Source organism: Notolabrus celidotus, chromosome 12 (genome assembly GCF_009762535.1).
Source record: "Notolabrus celidotus isolate fNotCel1 chromosome 12, fNotCel1.pri, whole genome shotgun sequence".
Lineage (NCBI taxonomy): Eukaryota > Metazoa > Chordata > Actinopteri > Labriformes > Labridae > Notolabrus > Notolabrus celidotus.
Genome location: NC_048283.1, coordinates 19,894,328 through 19,914,338, shown reverse-complemented (window position 1 = coordinate 19,914,338; position 20,011 = coordinate 19,894,328). Strand labels below are relative to the sequence as shown.

The following is a 20,011-nucleotide window of genomic DNA, read 5'->3' as shown; positions in this document are numbered from 1 at the left end:
TGTATACACACTATGTACACTTCTATCTGATAAATAGATACGGTAAGTTATTGCACGGATTAAATTGCACCAGGTTATTTAAACAAACATACACAGTATGAAGAACAGTGCGATTCAGATGGATACAGTAGTTATTTGTGAATGTGCCAAGTCACATAGTAACTTCCATGTAGTGGAATGAAAGATGAGAACAGATGATTAACGGGACACAGCAGTGCTGGTGTTAAACAGTCTGATTGCAGATGGGATGAAGGACCTGCGGTAGCGCTCCGTCCTGCAGGGTGGGAGTCTCAGTCTGCTGCTGAAGGAGCTGCTCAGGGACCCCACAGTCTCATGCAGGGGGTGAGAGGGATTGTCCATGATGGATGTCAGCTTGGCAAACATCCTCCTCTCACCCACCTCTTCTATGGAGTCCAGAGGACAGCCCAGGACAGAACTGGCCCTCCTGACCAGTCTGTTTAGTCTTTTCCTGTCCCTGTCTGTCCTCCCTGCTCCCAGCAGATCACTGCATAGAAAAAAGCAGACGCTACCGCAGTGTCATAAAATGTCCGTAACAGAGTCCTGCACACTCCGAAGGACCTCAGTCTTCTGTACAGGCCGTCGGTGTTGTGTGACCAGTCCAGTTTATTGTTGAGGTGAATGTATTCATTCAATTTATTTATGCATCCAGAAAAGATTGTGTGGTGCCTTTTCCAACAGGGGTGCTGCAGCACCCTCAGCACCCCTACTTCCCACGGCCATGCCTGTAGGGCACATAGACTGTAAATAAAAAGGTAGGGCAGTATTACACTTTCCAGTGTACAGCCTAGGAAGATCCCACCCCCGTCCAGAAGGGGGCGGTAAAGCACCTGAAAGCTGTGTTTGACCCGCCAAGAACATTAACAACAAAAGAAGAAGCAGGAGAGGACGGAGAAGAAGGAGGGGAAGAGAAGATTGTTTGTTGGTATGCATATCGTGAAATATCCTAACTCCTGCGTTAATTTGACTGTTCAATTGTCCGTGCAACCGGGGTCCTCCAAAATGTTTGTGTAGTATTCTCGATGCATTAGAAATGCTAACATTTGCATCCTGTTTTTCCTGCTATCAATGCATGCTGTGCAGGCTAACTCAGCGTGCAGCTCTTATCTACAACCTTTATCTGTGGTTATTGAAGGGGGAATTGTTCAGCGAAACTAAAATCCCCTGTTCCTGCAAATAGGAGTGTTGAATTGGGATCCCCTTCATGCCCTGGTCTCCAGAGCACGAAGGAGATCAGACTCCCAACCTCATTGTTTTTTGAGCTAGGATGCTATATTTCAATCACACGTTCTTCTGTTTCCCAAATGTGCCACAGACTTCTGAAAACGTGCATTTGAGAAGCCAAGAGAACGGACTCGAGCAGACAGCAGGGGAGAAAATGGAACCATATGACCTAGACTTGTTCCCTGACACATGTGAGTATTTGTGTTATCCTGTGTTCTTCTGTGGTCAGATCCAGGTAGACCCTCTACCTACCAGTGGAATAACTACCGAATAGGGGAGAACGGGGTTGGTTGTCACACTTTTTACTGTTTTGATGATTGCTCATCATCAAAACCTCTTTCAATAGTCATTCCTAATTAAATTAAAGCTTAAGGCGTTGGCTTGAAATGTGTATCCCTCTCATTTTCCAACTCATTGTAACAAAGAGGCAATTAACTATCAAAGAAACTCTGATACATTGTGACAACCAACCCCATCACAGGGATGGTTGTCAAACACTATGGGGTTGGTTGTCACACACTATGGGGATGGTTGTCTCACACTATGGGGATGGTTGTCACACACTATGGGGTTGGTTGTCTCACACTATGGGGTTGGTTGTCTCACACTATGGGGTTGGTTGTCACACACTATGGGGTTGGTTGTCTCACACTATGGGGATGGTTGTCACACACTATGGGGTTGGTTGTCACACACTGTGGGGTTGGTTGTCTCACACTATGGGGTTGGTTGTCACACACTATGGGGTTGGTTGTCTCACACTATGGGGATGGTTGTCGCACACTATGGGGTTGGTTGTCACACACTATGGGGTTGGTTGTCACACACTATGGGGATGGTTGTCACACACTATGGGGTTGGTTGTCTCACACTATGGGGTTGGTTGTCTCACACTATGGGGTTGGTTGTCACACACTATGGGGTTGGTTGTCTCACACTATGGGGTTGGTTGTCACACACTATGGGGTTGGTTGTCTCACACTATGGGGATGGTTGTCGCACACTATGGGGTTGGTTGTCACACACTATGGGGTTGGTTGTCTCACACTATGGGGATGGTTGTCTCACACTATGGGGATGGTTGTCTCACACTATGGGGATGGTTGTCGCACACTATGGGGTTGGTTGTCACACACTGTGGGGTTGGTTGTCACACACTATGGGGTTGGTTGTCACACACTATGGGGATGGTTGTCACACACTATGGGGATGGTTGTCTCACACTATGGGGATGGTTGTCGCACACTATGGGGTTGGTTGTCACACACTGTGGGGTTGGTTGTCACACACTATGGGGTTGGTTGTCTCACACTATGGGGTTGGTTGTCGCACACTATGGGGTTGGTTGTCTCACACTGTGGGGTTGGTTGTCACACACTATGGGGTTGGTTGTCACACACTGTGGGGTTGGTTGTCACACACTATGGGGTTGGTTGTCTCACACTATGGGGATGGTTGTCTCACACTATGGGGATGGTTGTCTCACACTATGGGGATGGTTGTCGCACACTATGGGGTTGGTTGTCACACACTGTGGGGTTGGTTGTCACACACTATGGGGATGGTTGTCACACACTATGGGGTTAGTTGTCTCACACTATGGGGTTGGTTGTCACACACTATGGGGTTGGTTGTCACACACTATGGGGATGGTTGTCACACACTATGGGGTTAGTTGTCACACACTATGGGGATGGTTGTCACACACTATGGGGTTAGTTGTCTCACACTATGGGGTTGGTTGTCTCACACTATGGGGTTGGTTGTCACACACTATGGGGTTAGTTGTCTCACACTATGGGGTTGGTTGTCTCACACTATGGGGTTGGTTGTCTCACACTATGGGGTTGGTTGTCACACACTATGGGGTTGGTTGTCACACACTATGGGGTTGGTTGTCTCACACTATGGGGTTGGTTGTCACACACTGGGGTTAGTTGTCTCACACTATGGGGTTGGTTGTCACACACTATGGGGTTGGTTGTCTCACACTATGGGGTTGGTTGTCACACACTATGGGGATGGTTGTCACACACTATGGGGTTGGTTGTCACACACTATAGGGTTAGTTGTCTCACACTATGGGGTTGGTTGTCACACACTATGGGGTTAGTTGTCTCACACTATGGGGTTGGTTGTCACACACTATGGGGTTGGTTGTCACACACTATGGGGTTGGTTGTCACACACTATGGGGTTGGTTGTCTCACACTATGGGGTTGGTTGTCACACACTATGGGGTTGGTTGTCACAATGGTATTTCAATGGAAAAAATCTTTTTAAAAAGGCAAGAAGGCAGAACTAAATTTGAAAGTTTAATTGCACTGACAAGAGATAGGCCTACATAACTTAATGCATTTTAACATAAACTGAGCAAGGAACATGAACAGGAAACAAATGTTTAGGCCAGCCTATGGAACAACATAAAGAACAAAACAAATAGGCCTAACAATAATGGCCAACTCAACTGTTTGTTACATGTGACAACCAACCCCAAAGAGAATGTGACGACCAAACCCAACTGGAAATTTTTGCTAGCATCAAGGCTAACAATCATCTAACAATTAGTTAGCTAGCTAATAAAAATGTAAACTATAGCATTCCCCTCACACTTTGTAAGGGTGACACTTGTTTTATTATAAACCCATCGTTTAAAAGCCTACAAGAAAAATACTGAGGAGCTGAATATTTACAATTTGACATGAAAAACACAAAAAGTCCTCTCACCTCAAGTTCAGCTGTATTACTCCAGAGAAGATTATGTAGGTGAGCTCTGATCCTAATTCTGGAATTGTCCATACCCCAATTTGAGAGACAGCGCCCTCTGGTGGTGAGATATGAGTGTGCCAACCAACCCGTGTGACAACCAACCCCATTCTCCCCTACATCACTATATTGTTAATTGTCCATATGATTCATTATTATAACCTTAACTGAGGACTTGATAGTTGTTTAAAAGAATAATTTCAATAGATACTGCTCTTCTAAAGGTACTTTGTTAAATACAGAAAAAGTCTGCTGTTTGGTTCTGCCTTACAGATACAGTGTTAAGAGAAATAAGATGAGATATACTTTATTGGTACCCCATTGGGGGAAATTCTTTTGTTACAGCAGCTAACAACACGGGACAGGGGAATACAACAATGTACTAACATAGTTAAAAAATACAATAGCAATAATAATAGCAATGGCAAGGGTAAAATAAAATATGGCAACTATTATAGATGTATACACACTATGTACACTTCTATATGATAAATAGATAAGGTATGTTATTGCACGGATAAAATTGCACCAGGTTATTTAAACAAACATACACAGTATGAAGAACAGTGCGAGTCAGATGGATACAATAGTTATTTGTGACATAGTAACTGCCATGTTGGGGAAAGAAAGATGAGACCAGCTTATTAACGGGACATTGTAGTGCTGGTGTTAAAACAGTCTGATTGCAGATGGGATGAATGATATGAAATATATAAGAAGTTTGGGTTAAGTATGTGAAGAAATAGTGTTAAGTATGTACATGTAGAGTACATGTTTGTATACCAAAGAGCAAAGTTCAAAATATCTTGTTTGATTTGAATGCAGCTTTATCTCGATTTAAGAGGAAGCTGTAGACGATTTTTTATTATCCTTTATTTTCTGTCAGTGTTTTCCTCTATTCTGATTATATGAATATCAATGACATATAAACTTCTCCTCTCCCTGTAGCACCCAAGAACTCCCTGCAGTGCAACAAGTGTCACATAATCTTCTACGATCACAAGAAACACACGCGTCATATGAAGAGGAACCACCCAGAAGAATATGAACAGTTTTTATTGAGGACTTCCTTTTTTGTGTGCTATGTTTGTAGCCACCATTTCTCAAGCTCCGTAGAGCTCATAGCTCACCAGAAGACTCACACGGACAAGAAACCTTACAAGTGTGTGATCTGCGACATTGCCTTTGTAAGATTATCACAGCTCACCAATCATAAGAAAATTCATTTCAGCATGGATGGTTATCCATGCTTGGACTGTGGCACAATGTTCAAAACTTTGTGTATGTTGACTACTCACCGCCGCAAACACACTGGAGAGATGCCGTTTATTTGCAAGCCGTGTGGAAAGAGATTTGCAATGACCAAACATCTGGAGGAACATTCACGTTGTTGTTCTAAAGGAGGTGGAGGAAAAAGCTCAGCTAAAGCAAACCAGAAGGTAGTAAAGAAGAAATATTATGGTAAGAAAATGTCACAGATGTCACACATGAAAATGGAAAATACTCTTAGTTATTTTAGGGATTTTACCGCACAGTAATAGTCCATATGTTAAATTCTCATTCAGATTAAAATTCCTAACATGACCTGTTGGTCACATTTATTTGATGGTAGTTATTCAACAACTTTTTTTCAACAGCATTTGATTACATATATGACACTTGCATTTGCTAGTAGACGAATACAACCCACTGTCACAAAAAACTAAATATGATTGAACTGATCCAAAATTCTAAATTATTCAGAAAAGACAGTCTATCAGTAGTTTATATTAGTTTGGTTATCTTGTAAAATTATTTAGTTTTGTTAATTTTGTAGTTAATTAGTTTGGTTAAAAAAACACTAATGGATTCATGTCGTCAAATTGAATCAAGTTTTTTTTATTATACAGTCACAACATATGTCTTGTAGTATCTTGGATGTATCACAATGCAGTAACTTTTTTCCCATTCATTTTTTTAGGTGTTAAGAAAATCTATCCTTGTTCTCTGTGCAACTTGACTTACAAGAGTTCTTACACCATGCTGAAGCACATACAAATCAGGCACGCTTCGCTGCTTTCTGCAGCTAGTAAAGCTCCTCCAGGTGGACATCCAATGGCCCTACCTGTCACCCAAGATACACTTAGGCGGCTTCTGACCAAAGGACCTGTGAACAAAATTGACGCCCAAATGGACCCAAAGCAGATTTCCGCACTCATTGACTTTTTGGCATGTATGCAGAAAGGAAACTGTGTTGTCAAACAGGAACAGGTGACACCCCATGCTCCACCACTGGAAGTTCAGGAGATATCACAAGAAACAGAAAGTGTGAATTTGAGTCTCAGTCCACCACAACAGGATTTATATGGAGAACCATCTGATAATGAACCAACGTCAGAAAACCAACCACAGAGTGAGAGGGATAACTGGTCTTTTGGTAGAGGCACAGTTCACCTAAATGAATCTAAAGGATCCTGCAGTACTGCTGACGTTATAGGCACTGGCAGACTCACTGGAAAAGCTACAGATGAAACAACTGAGAAAACTCTCACTTTGCAGACTGTTTCATGTTCCATTTATCAAGAGGCTTCTGTTAACATGGATGTGAAGAAGGTAATAATTAAACGAGAAATAAAGCATGAAGAGGAGAGTGACCATTCTGGTGTGGTCATTCTTGAAGAGGTCCTTAGCTCTGCACCACAATTGACTGCTGATGAGGAGGTGTACCTGAAGACGGAAATGAGCGGTACAAAAAAGGTGAGACAGTAACTGTACCATTACATGTCATACAGTTAAAATCAATGAAGAATTTACCTTTTTAACTGGTATTTGTCTTATTTCTAGGTTTTCAAACCTATTGCTGTGAATGGAGTGCAGGACATAAAAATCGAACAGGTCATATCACTGGCTGAACCAATGTGGGAGGACAGACAGAGGACAAGTGAGCAACCACAGCACCACAGTGATGTAAGGACAGTCCTGGTGGAGGGGGAGTGCGGCCTTGTGCTGAATGAGGCTCATGCCACACAGGGCAGTAGTTTCTGCTGAAATGAGGAGCTAGTTCACGTAAACAAATCAAGTCCAAGTAAATCTCAGACCACCCCGCATTACTATATTTTCAGAGATGTTATTGTTCATCCTTAGCCTTAGACTTGTTCATGTCCTCCAGGATCATTGGCTGATGACTGGTAGTGAATATCTAGATACATATTCAAAAAAAGGAAGAAGCATGTTTGCATTTAACCAATTTTCCCGAGAAATGAAAATGAGTGTTCATCCCTCACCCAATTTTGTGAACAAATAGAAGAGCCACAAGTCAACCAGTAGTATCTGCACTGACACATTTTCACAAGAACACTGTAAAACTGAATTCCCTGATAAGTCCATTCTTCTGCTATGTTATCTAATATACTGAGAATGCTTTGACACTGAAAATACAGCAATTGAAATGGCTAGATTTTAAGACGTAAAGAATCTGAATTGAGAAGTGTTTATCTTTCTAATTTTTGCAGGCACACGGGGCAGCCCAGTATGTACCAATTGAGAACTGGTGTTTACCGACTGGGAGGTCTTGGAAGACTCACCTGCATCAGCATCCTCAGGAAGAGGGTGAGAATGAAGCGAAGAAAAGCAAGGATGAAGACAGATGGTGATGAACCATGAGAAGTTAAGTGCCAACAATCCCTTCAGGACACCAGGGGTTGGATGGCAGAGTTTTTATTTTAAAAGTTATATTTTGGAACATTTTGCCTTTCATTCATAAGACTGCGGAAGAGAGATCATAAACATAGGGAGCAGAGAGTGGGGTATGGCATGCAGCAAACAGTCGGGGCTTTGTATGGGGAGCATGCTTAAACCACTTGGCCAACAGTGCCCCTAGTTGGCAGAGTTTTGATAAAAAATTAATGTCATTTTTGTTTTGTCTGTGGTAAAGTTTAAAATTACCAGAGTTCATTTATGAAATACAAGCAGCCGCACAACAAATCTGCTCCTTCAAGTAAATGTGTCCCAGAGTGTCTAGATATAAGTGCCCAGACTGTGGGATGGTCTTTATCAGGAAAGCACGGCTACTTGACTTTGACTAGTCCAGGTCATGTTGACTAGTGAACTTAGAATAAAATAAAATAAAATCCTTTATTGTCATTGCATGTTTGCATACAGCAACATTTTGTGTGTCTTATAAAAGAAGACTGTTCCGTTCATCCGCCTAACACATTCAGATACACGCATTTTAAAAATAGTAAAACAAAGTAATTAATTGAAAGGGATCAAGGTCATATGCAGTGATTGCACATCAGTCAGTCTGTGGTGATGCCATTAAAATTGACATGGTAGTGGTGTGGAAGGGAGGGGGATTGGGGGTGAGAGTTCACTTCATTTATTACTGTAGGGTAAAAACTGTTCTTAAGTCTTGAGGTGTTGCATGTAAGGGTCCTCTACCAGAGGGTAGATGGTGAAGGGGATGAGTGTTATCATTAACAATCCTACAGGCTCTGCTATGGTAGCGAGACCTGTATATGAATTCCATACCAGGTTGTGACACAGTATGTCAGGATGCTCTCCACTGTGCAGTGGTAAAACGACTCCAGTAGAGTTGCAGTGAGGTTGGCCCTCCTCATCGTCCTGAGGAAGTATAATCTTTGTTGGGTCTTTTTTACTAGAGCTGTGGAGTTTACAGTCCACTTGAAGTCCTGGCTGATGGTCGGTCCCTATGAATCTAATCCTGCAGACCCTCTCCACCTCCTCTTCACCAGAGTCACTGAGGAAAGGGATGCAAACATGAGTGAGCTGCCAGGGAAGTGAGATTGTATGGGGGAAAGCAGAAGGGAAAAGTCGTGTGAAGATGCTGAGTTAGGGGACAGTGTGCAACATGGAAATATTAACAGTAGGGAGCCAGAGCTTCACTTCAAGATCTGAAAACCACTGCTCCTTGCTGCACTGAAAAGAAAACCACTTAAAACATCAACATAACTAGAGAGACACAAGACACAGTCATGTATGAAGATCACAAGTATTGTGAATGGGAGTGTTGTGTTTGTGATATGGGTTTTGATGAAGTTGCAGAGCTGCATATGCATTATATAAAGCATGCTGCTGGGGAGCTGCCGATTCCACATGATGATCTATTGGTCTGAAAGCTTCCAATCTGATGTCCAGGGCTAAGCAACGTAGTTCAAGTAATTAACTTAGTTTTTAATGTTTGTATCATGTGTAGTGTGCTTAGAATTTTGAACCTCTGTCCTGTAACACACATTAAAGACAAACCTCCTTGAGCAATTGATTATTATTAGTATGTACAACAGAGGAAACCTTGAAAGCCTGATGCAATGAGATTTTACAAGATTTTTTTTAACTGAGACGAAACGGTCATATGCTAGTGACATAAACTGAATGTATAACTGAAATAAATCTACCTCCTTATTCTGGAACGTAATAAAGTGTTTACACCCTTACATCATGTTTATTTAGAAACCATTACTTGAAATTTCTAAAAAATATACCATGGAATAAAAAAAGCAACTATGTTACTCCAAGCACAGACAACTTAGTTGAAATGTTCATGTGGAATGAAACAAACGTGACGTAGCTCAACACGCTTTCTCAGGTTGGACAGTGAATTTTTGTATGTTTGGGCAGAGTGGGAAACCGGGAGAACATGTTTCATTCTTCATTTCAAAAACCTCTAACACGGGCTGAAGAAATGACCATGGGTGCTCAGGTGGAGAATTATGGCCATCATTACCACCTCTAAATGAACTGCCTGATCTGAGTGAAATTTGCTCTGTGTTTGCTCCACGTTCAACCGTGGAGACGCGCGATATAGAGGTATGACTAAACCACTGAGACAAACAGAACTACACAAACACGTTACTGTCTTAGGGATCAGATTTCAGAAAAGATAAGGAAATTCATGAGCTGACTTCAAAGCAAAAGTAGAGAGTAACTAGAGCACTGATAGAAATGTAGTGGAGTGAAAAGTAAAATAATTGTCTTCTGAATGTAGTGGAGTAATTTTCTCCAAAAAATAATACTCAAGTAAAGTACAGATACTCAAAAAATGTACTTAAGTACAGTACTCAAGTAAATTTACTTTGTTGCTGTCCACCACTGCAAAAGTTCTGTGACGACTCCGCCATTGTTGGCCTAATCATCATTGGGGACGACAGGGAGTACAGAGAATTGATGCAGGATTTTGCAGTCTGGTGCCAGAGAAACCCCCTCCAGCTCAATGAAGGAAAGACCAAAGAGCCGGTGGTGGATTTCAGAAGAAGCAAGCTCAGGTCTTTTGGTGTGGAGGGGGCTCTTCTGAAGTCCTTCTTTGACTCAGTGGTGGCATTAACCATCTTCTTTGGAGTGGTCTGCTGGGGAAGCAGCATCTCTGCTGCTGACAGGAAGAAGCTGAACAGACTGGTGAAGAAGGCCAGCTCTGTCCTGGGCTGCCCACTGGACCCCGTGGAGGTGGTGGCTGACAGGAGGATGATAGCAAAGCTATCTTCTCTGATGGACAACACGTCACACCCCCTCCAGGAGACCATAACAAGACTAGGTAGCTCGTTCAGTGACAGACTTCTTCACCCGCGGTGTCTCACGGAGAGATACCGCAGGTCTTTTCTTCCTGCAGTGGTCAGACTCTATAACCAATAATATATATATATATATATATATATATATATATATATATATATATATATATATATATATATGTGTGATTTTAAGATATGCTTATCTTTTACCCCTTTAATTTTAATTGCTAATAACTTTTTAGTAATTGTTACTTTATAGGCTCTTGTTTGCTTATATATTTATTTTGCACTGTCTACTCTGTCACTGTGACACTTGAATTTCCTTGTTGTGGGACGAGTAAAGGACTCTCTTATCTTACTCTCTTATCTTATGTGATGGTTTTTATGGGAGCATTGTGGAGATGCCTGGGCACTGTGGTACAAAGATGACTGTTGAGCATGTAGTTTTTCAATGTTGTCATTTGTCAATACCATGGTCATATAGTAGATAGCCAGAACCTCAAAAGCACAATAGAAGGGTAAAGGGGTAAAGGGCTGCCACTCCAGCCCAGAAGGGGGCGGTAAGACACCTAAAAGCTGCTGTCTCCCGCCAACAACGACAACAACAAGAGAAGAAGACGAAGAAAGAAGAAGAAGATGAATATAAAGTATGAAGATAAGCCCGGGCAGGCATTCAGTATTTGGTAACGTAAGATTTTCCTATCTTTGCATCTCTATATGAAAGCTGCATGGTCGTACAACATATCTAAAGGGTATGCATTAGCAGAAATGCGTAAACCAGTGAAGGCTATGAAGCTTACTTAGCGGACTACCGTTGTCTTTATACCTGAGGTTGTTCAGGAGGAATTCCATAGTAAAACTGAAACTCTCTGTCTATGCCAATGAAACTGCTGAAATACATTTGAATCACACGTTCTTATATGTTCTCTAGATGTGTCTTGGACTCATGTAAACATGTGCATTTGAGAAGGCAAGCTACGGGAAGCCATGCAAAGCCAAACAAACACTGGACCAAACCCTGTGACCACAACAACCACAGAGCTACAGATGGAGACCAGGACTGAAGCTCAGCCAGCACAAAGTGAACCACATGCACAGCTGGAAGAGAGGGACCTATTGACTTCAGACAGGCTCAATCCTCCCATAAGTCAGTATTTTACTTTCTTTGTGTCATTCTGTGCTTTGTCTATGGTCTAACCAAACATCATCATCCTGTAAATTAATCAATCAATCAAGCTTTATTTATAAAGCACCCTTCATACAAATCAAATGCAAGCTTTACAGTGATTGAAAAACAAGAAAGAAGCAGAAATAAAACAATGGCAAGACATATCAGGGGAAAATAATAAAAATAATAATAAAAATAATAATTTAATTAAATTCAAATTGAAATAACAAAATAAAACAGAGACCAATGCACACCAACAATAAAATATGTGTAATTAAAACGAGTTGAAACATCAAAATTAAGAATACAAATAGATAAAATAAATAGATTTAAAAAGGGTAAGGATAATAGTTGAAAATAAAACTAAATATAAAACTGAATAGATAAATAAAATAAATACATAAAAATAGAATAAGATAACAGTTAAAATTTCTAAAATAATAAAGCAACATTAAAATCAATATTACAGTAAAAGGTAAGTAATGCAATTGTTAAACCCTACTTAAAAGCCAGACTGAATGCGTTTTTAGTTTACATTGAAATGTCTCAATATCTCTGTCAGTTCCTCTCAGATCCTCTGGCAGGCTGTTCCATAGTTTTAGGAGCGTCAACAAGTGTTTTAGTTCTGCTCTTAGGAACAGGGGGAAAGAGAGAAGAGAAAGGATCTCCCTTTAGTTGTATTTTATCAATGAATCAATCAATATTAATTTGCATAACGCCAAATCACAACAAACGTTATCTCAAGGTGCTTTTACAAACATAGCAGGTCTAGACCACTCTATGTTATATAATTAACAAAGACCCAACACCAAGACAGGATAACTCTCAGTCTTATCTAATCTTAATCCACCATGAGCATTGCCCCTCGCAGTGTTTAGCTAGTTACAGTGGCAAGGAAAAACTTTGTTTTAACAGGCAGAAACCTCGAGCAGAACCAGACTCATGTTAGACAGCCATCTGCCTCCACCGAGTTAGGGTTGGAAAGAGGGATAGAGGAGAATAAGAGGGAGAGAGAGTGATGATAGTGATGAGAGGAATAGTAGTTGTAATAGCTGCTGCCGCTGGAGTCCAGCATGTCCGTATCAGCTGGAGTCTTGAACGACCACAGCAGGAGGACATCTATGGCAACGACTTGATTTGGATTTTATTTGGACAGTCTTTGTAAAGTAGCCATGTTTATAATCCAGAGTGAAAATGTTTTACAAGCCTTTAATTTATTTTAGGGTTTTCTTCTATTCTGATTACATGGATATAAGTGACTTATAACCTTCTCTCCCTCCCCTTGTAGCATCTCAGCCCCTTTTGCAGTGCCTCGAGTGCCACATAATCTTCGGGGATCACAAGAGACAAGAACGTCACATGAAGCTGAGCCACCCAGAAGAATATGAACAATTCATACTGAGGAATTCCTTTTTTACTTGTTACGTTTGCAGCCTCCAATTCACAAACTCCACAGAGCTCAAGGTCCACCAGAAGACCCACATAGAGAAGAAACCCTACAAGTGTGCGATCTGTGGACAGGCTTTCAACAGATCATATCAGCTCACCCTTCATAAGAAAATTCATCTAAGCAAGGATGGTTATCCATGCACTGACTGTGGCAAAGCGTGCAAAACAATAACATTGTTGAAGTATCACCGCCGCACACACACAGGAGAGAGGCCGTTTGTTTGTAAGGAGTGTGGAAGGAGATTTGCCATGTCCAAATATCTGAAGAAACATAGCCTGTCACATTTAAAAACGAGTGCTAAGGGAGATGGGGGAAATATCTCAGATGAAGCACAAGAAAAGAAAGATGATGGTAAGAAAATGTATATGTCACAGATGTACTTTTATGTCTTATATTAAAACAGGAAATACTGTACTCTTAGTTATACAAGTGATATGGGTCTCCAGTGACAGCCTGCATGTTAAGTTCTCGTTAAAATTAAAATGACATAACTCTGCTCTAGAAAGTCCCATTTCCAAAGCATAAAAATGACAGACTTATTTGATCCCTTAATTTTCCTCTAGCACCAAAATGAGGGTCACATTTATTTGACGGTGGTTATTCAAAAATTTTTAAACACTTTTAGACAAATGTTATCCACCATCACAGTAAAATGACACATTTTAGTACAGTAAAGGGAGGCTGTAGGTACACATTATACCTAGGACTATTATTTGCTCTGTGCTACAGCTTCACACAGCTGCAACATGGTTTAGGCTTTAAGACTTGGTTCCATTTTCTGATCCAAAATTCTAAATTATTAGGTACACACAGTCTGTTAGGGATCTATATTTCATTTAACAAATGAGTTATAAAAATGAAAGGAAAAAAAGGATGGAATTTGGCCTGATAATTGCAATGCATGAATTACATACAATACATAGGTTAACTCTTGGGGCAGTAAAAGCTCTCTTAGTACTGGAGCTGTAAGAGGAACTGGAAAATCAATTTTAGTGTCTTGTATTTTTTTGTTGTTTCGTAAGATTCATTTGTTTAATTTTTCCCATTGGTGTAGACCAAAACAGATAAGTGAGGATTGTTTTAATCAAAGTAAAAATTCTATAACCTTTCATCCTAAAACATCACAAACTTATAATAAACATTGACCTGCTGTTTGCAAAAAATATCACAATGCAGTAACTTTTATTTTTTTATTTATTTTTTAGGTGGTTCTGAAAACAGTCCTTGTTCTACATTCAACACCACTTTGAAGAGCACCAACTCTCTGCTGAATCACATGAAAGAAAAGCATTCTTCGCTGCCTGCTGAAACCAGTGAGGCTCCTCCTGCTGGACACCAAATAAAACAAAGTACACCCATTATTTCTCAATCAGTCTCCCAACCTCTGCAGCTGGGGGCCCATGGACCTCTGCATAAAGATGGTGCCGTTATGGACACAGAGCAGATGCGCAGACACTCTGACTCTTTGAAAATAATGCAGGAGATAATCATTAAAAAAGAAATAAAGGTTGAAGAGGAAGACAACTGGGACACGTCTGTTTGCATCACACCAAAATTGACTGCTGACCAGGAGCTGTACCTGAAGACGGAAATGAACACTGCAAGACAGGTGAGACAGTAACTGTACCATTTAGTATAATAGGATAAAAATCAATGAAGAATTTAACTTTATTAACTGACATTTGTCTTATTTCTAGGGTTTGAACCCTGTTGCAGAGCACGGAGTTCAGCTCCTTATGAGCCAGGGGATCGAAATCAAAGAGATCATCTTAGATCCATCGCTGGCTGATGCATCATCACTGGACTCTGATGTAAGGACAGTCCTGGTGAAGGAGGAGTACAGCCATGTGCTGAATGAGGCTCAGGCCACACAGGACAGTAGTATCTGCTGGAGTGTGGAGCCAGTAAATGTTGGAAACACCTCAAGTCCAAGTAAGTATAAGACCACTCTACATTACTACATTTTCAGGGTTATTGTTGTTCATCCTTAGACTAAGACTTGGTAATCTTCTGATGACTGGTAGTGAATATCTAGACACATTTTCGAAAAAAATTAGAAACATGTTTGCATTTAACCAGTTTCCCCAAGAAATAAAATTGAGTGTTGGGAGAGGTAGAGTTTACTTTGGACATTAGGCCACCAAGGTGAAAGGAAAGGGAGACTGTAGTAATGCAAGCAAATGCCTCTTCAGCCCCAGGACCAAATAGAGTCCCCTACCCCTAGCTGAATTTATAAAAGGGCATCATATGTACTTTGATTCTGTTGAAGATTCCTAATAATAGTTTTGGATAAAGAAGATATAACAAGAGCTTGGTGTGTAGAGCAATCCTAATTCCCAAGGAGAAAGAGTCTTCTGCTCAGTTTAGGACCATATCCCTCCTGGATGTAAGGTAAGATTTTTTCAGTATAGTAGCACAGAGGCAAGCAAACTACTATTGACAGGAATCAACACATTTCAAATCTTCAACTGAAAAGCGGACAAATTATGAATGTTTTCTTATTCTGTCTTGACTTCATTATGTTTTTCTTTGGTTGAAATCATAGACGGTATAAAATATGGACGTAGTATCCGTGACGTCACCCATGTGTTTCTGAACGCTGTTTTGAAGCCAATCAGCAGTGGCAGCCATATTGCTGCTGTCGAGCCAGTGTGACGTGGGGCTTTGAGAGGCGGGCTTTGAGCCTCCTAGCCAACAGCTACAGTGTTCCCACAGGCAGCTGTGCCTCTCATTGGAAGACTAGTAATCTCAATATCTTCAAAATTGCCGCGTTAGAAAAAAATTCACCCCACTCACAGTGAGAAGACATCGAGAAATTAGCTATTCAGACTACACTCATCTTTTGTACCAGGCTGTAAACATGTTTATTTCTGCTGCAAAGATTGTCTTTTTCCCATTCATGTGTATGTGACTTCCGGTACTTCCGGAGCCAGCCTCAAGCGGATCCTCGATGAACTGCAGCTTTTAACACTTCCACATTGACTCATATTTTTAGACCGGAGGTTGCCGCTTGGTTGAAATACCTATATTCTAAAAAGATTTGTATTCATATAATGTCTTTCTGGGTGTCTTCTGGTCCTTAATCTCTCACAACTTCTTTTAATCCAACCAACTGAGCAGTCACATTGCATTGTGTTATTTAGCTCAAGGCACCACATATGGTTCACAGTCACTTTCAGACATTAAACTTTAAATGTTTTTATGTGAAATGATTTGAGATAAGAAAAAATTGTTGGAGGGGTTGAAGACTTAGCACTTCACATTGTATTGCTCCACCCTTCACTAGAATTGTGAACAAAGAGACGAGCAATGAGTCTGGATTTAAATGCAGCAGTTAAACTTAACTCGTAGTAAACACACTGACACATTTTCACTGGATTATTAGGGGAAACAAGTTCACTGATGAATTCAGAGGTCTGCTACTTCATTTATACTCTGATGAAGACAATAAAGCAAATTAAATGGCCATATTTGAACATAGAAATGGTTTGAATTGAGATGGGGGTTTTTTTTCTATTTTTGCAGGCAAACAGGGCAGCCTTGCATGTAATGATTGTGGACTGAAGTTTATCGACCGGCAGATCTTTGAGACTCACCTGCACCAGCATGCTCTAGAAGAGGATGAGGAGGCAGAGGAGGAGGAACCTGAGACAAGAGAGGACAGGGATCCTTCAGCACAACTGGACTGTACAAAGGTGGATGATGGCGAAACCAAGGATGACGACACAGGTGGTGATGAAAATGTGTCCACCATGAGCAGTTCATTGGAATCAAAACCCTCAGGCTTAACACCTGGTGGTGGAGTGGAAGGAGTTTTGATGAAGAATGGACTTCATTCCTGTTTGGTGTGTGGTAAAGTTTATAAATACCTGATTTCATTCAGGAAACACCAGCAGCAGCACAACAAAACCGCTCCTTCAAGTAATAGTGTCCAAAAAGGGTCTAAATATGAGTGTCCAGACTGCGGGATGGACTTTATCAGGAAAGCACGGCTGATTGGTCACATGAGAACTCACTGGTCACGTGGACCAGTAAACTTAGAATCTCTCAAATGTGATCAGTGTAACAAAAGCTTTACCACTGAAAAGTCCTGGGAGTCTCACATTAAGCTCCATAAACGAAAACCATTTTGGTGTGTGAGTTGTTCAAAAGGGTTTTTCAATGAACAGTCACTAGAGAAACATCAGCTGAGACACGATCAGAGAAAACATACCTGCAATATTTGCAGCAAGAGCTTCATTCTGCACACACAGCTTATGCATCACCACAACACCCATACTGGAGCCAAACCTTTCCAGTGCACAGTCTGTGGGAAAGCATTTGGGCATCCTTTAAATCTGATTAAACACCAAAAAAAACATGTTAGAATTTATGCCGGATCCAGTGGGATGCATCTGGGGTTGAAGAAATCTGCAATTATTGCAAAGAAGCTAGAGATTAAAAAGCAGAGACAAACTTTCACTAGTGTTGCTGATGAGTTGGATGCAAACATGAGTGAGCAGCCAGACATGGGAGATTGGGTGGAGGAGAGCAGGACACCAAAGGGCTATGTAGGTGCTGAGTGTGGGGACAGTGTGTACTCTCCAGACTTTGACTGCTGGGAGCCAGTACATCACTGCAACACATCAAAGCCACCTGGTTCAGCTGCATCTGATGCACATCATGAATCCACGTTTGAAACCTTGCAGCCACAAACAGGACACCAGTTACACAAAATGGAGACACAAGACACAATCCAGTATGAAGATCACAAGTATTGTGAATGGGAGTGTTGTGTTTGTGATATGGGCTTTGAGGAAGTAGCAGAGCTGCATATGCATTATATAAAGCATGCTACTGGGGAGCTGCCGATTCCACATGATGATCTATTGGGTTGAAAGCTCACATAGGTCATATTTTCATACTGGTGCAGAGGGCTTAGTGACAGAGTGGACAGTTTAGTTTTAATCAATATGTATCGAGTGTTCTTGGAGTTTTTAGTCTTTGCTCATTGTTCACATTGAGGAGAAATACCAATGTACTGTTGATTATTGGTATGTGCAAGAGAGGAAGCCTCAAAAGTTCAAAGACTGATGCAGGGACATTATTTTACAGATTTCTGTTCATTTGTTTTTCTTTTTACTGAGATAAGATGGACATTGTGTTAAGGTGACAATCTGAGAATCCAACTGAAGTTAATCTACCTCCTTGTATGTTTTACACCTAATAAAATGTAACGCATAAAATTAGATTTTTTTGTGTTTTCTTTCCGTTCCAAGGCAAGGCAAGGCAAGGCGACTTTATTTGTATGGCGCATTTCATACACAACTCAATGTGCTTTACATTAAAACATTAAAAGCATTGGAAACATTCAGACAAGCATGAAAGAGCACAATAAAAATGTCAAATATTATAAAACAGAAAAGAAAAGGAAAATTAGAAATATATTAAAATTAAAATTAAAATTTGAAGTGAGTTAGAATAAGCTAAGAAAAATATTTCAACATGACAATGAAGTGAACGCAGATTCTCACATACATTAGTGATGCATTTAAATTATCTGAGCTCATGGTATGACCCTCGACTGCCAGTGTGAACTAAATTGTCTGCATAATATATCAACATGACTTTCCCTGAGAGCTGACGATTCACCACAAACTGGCTTTGAATTGTGCTTCTGTCAGGAAATACTCAACTTAGTGTTTCTTACATCATTAGTTCTGCCTTCCGTTTTTTGTGAGGATGTTATTTCATCAACCCGCAAAACTTGTATTGTGATTAGAAACTGTATTGCTGTCATCAGGTCACTCTCTTTGCTTACATGTGATGAAATGTTTAACGCTGTAGTGCTGCTCCTTCTGTGGTCACGTATTCATCTTTTAAACGGTTGAGCTGGTTCTCGGTTTTCCAATTCTATTTATGGATTTTTTCAGATGCCTTTAGACTGCCATTAAGATACATAGAAGTTTTTAAAGCAGTCTCAAGTCTACAGCTTTGCTCCCCAACTCTGTAGCGAATACTGGACAATACAAGACAACAATTCAAGAGGGCATACTTACGGAAGCCCTTAAAGGACATGATTAAATACATTTTATTTTCTCTGTTTTCTCCAGATAATAAGAAAAATAAGTTGAGATCTCAAAAAACAGAGAAAATAAAATTGTATTTCATCATGTTCTTTTAGGGCTAAAAATAAAAGGAGCTCATTTATTCATATGGTAACCAAGTAACTTCAGGTAGTAGGAAAGGGCTGTATTCAGTTTCTTTAATTGTTTTGTTTTTTTCGCACACATTGTTTAGCAACTTTTGCCTCAGTAAAGAGTAGAAATAAGTTTTGTTGGTGAAATTTATCTTACAGGTTGAAGATCAAAAACACATTAAACAAGCTTTGTTCTCTGGATCAAACGAGATAAATGATCCCATTATCAAGAGAAAAATAAGTGGAGATAACAAGATTTGTTTTCTTGAGATAGTGATAAAATTAACTAGTTATCTCGAGAAAATGGAGAAAATGAAATTATTTAATCATGTCCTTTTAGGGCTCCTGTCTAAAATTTAACATGCTTTTTAAAAAAAGTTTTGTTTATGGCTTCAAACCCTTACATAAGTTAATTTCATGATGGTATATTTTATACGGTGGCCCTGAAGGACAAAACAAATTTACAAAAGATGAAACACTATCACAAAGTTGGAGACAATTTTACATTTTGGAAAACATTTTTACATTTTATAAAACAAAATTAAATCAGCAAAACACTTTTACCAAAGCCAAAACAAATTTACATTTAAGGAAACAAATTTACAAAAGATGAAACACTTTTACCGTTGAGTCTGACTCCTTTTAGCCTGACTCCATTTAGCCTGAGGCGATGTGGTCTGAGGCCGTTTCATTTGAATTCTGAC

General features: G+C 40.3%; 2 protein-coding genes across 5 annotated transcripts; both read left to right on the top strand.

The window, feature by feature from the left end:
- The first annotated feature begins 831 nt into the window (after positions 1-831).
- On the top strand, positions 832-9,440 carry LOC117822912 (zinc finger protein 440-like). 2 transcript variants are annotated; one of them, XM_034697866.1, is made up of 6 exons: positions 832-943; positions 1,334-1,433; positions 4,957-5,469; positions 5,969-6,744; positions 6,832-6,928; positions 7,500-9,440. In XM_034697866.1, exons 2-6 carry the CDS (start codon positions 1,397-1,399, stop codon positions 7,529-7,531), a joined length of 1,455 nt encoding a protein of 484 aa, XP_034553757.1. In that variant the 5' UTR covers positions 832-943; positions 1,334-1,396; the 3' UTR covers positions 7,532-9,440. The 2 variants fall into 2 exon arrangements, with proteins under 2 accessions (XP_034553757.1, XP_034553756.1); XM_034697865.1 differs by having other exon boundaries at positions 6,832-6,954.
- Positions 9,441-11,063: 1,623 nt separating this feature from the next.
- On the top strand, positions 11,064-18,357 carry LOC117823002 (zinc finger protein 90-like). Of its 3 annotated transcripts, none has more exons than XM_034698017.1 (6): positions 11,064-11,194; positions 11,443-11,658; positions 12,968-13,480; positions 14,335-14,738; positions 14,827-15,061; positions 16,655-18,357. In XM_034698017.1, the coding sequence occupies exons 2-6, from the start codon at positions 11,499-11,501 to the stop codon at positions 18,004-18,006; spliced, it is 2,664 nt and encodes an 887-aa protein (XP_034553908.1). In that variant the 5' UTR covers positions 11,064-11,194; positions 11,443-11,498; the 3' UTR covers positions 18,007-18,357. The 3 variants fall into 3 exon arrangements, with proteins under 3 accessions (XP_034553908.1, XP_034553910.1, XP_034553909.1); XM_034698019.1 differs by having other exon boundaries at positions 11,087-11,199; XM_034698018.1 differs by having other exon boundaries at positions 11,144-11,263.
- The last annotated feature ends 1,654 nt before the right edge of the window (positions 18,358-20,011 follow it).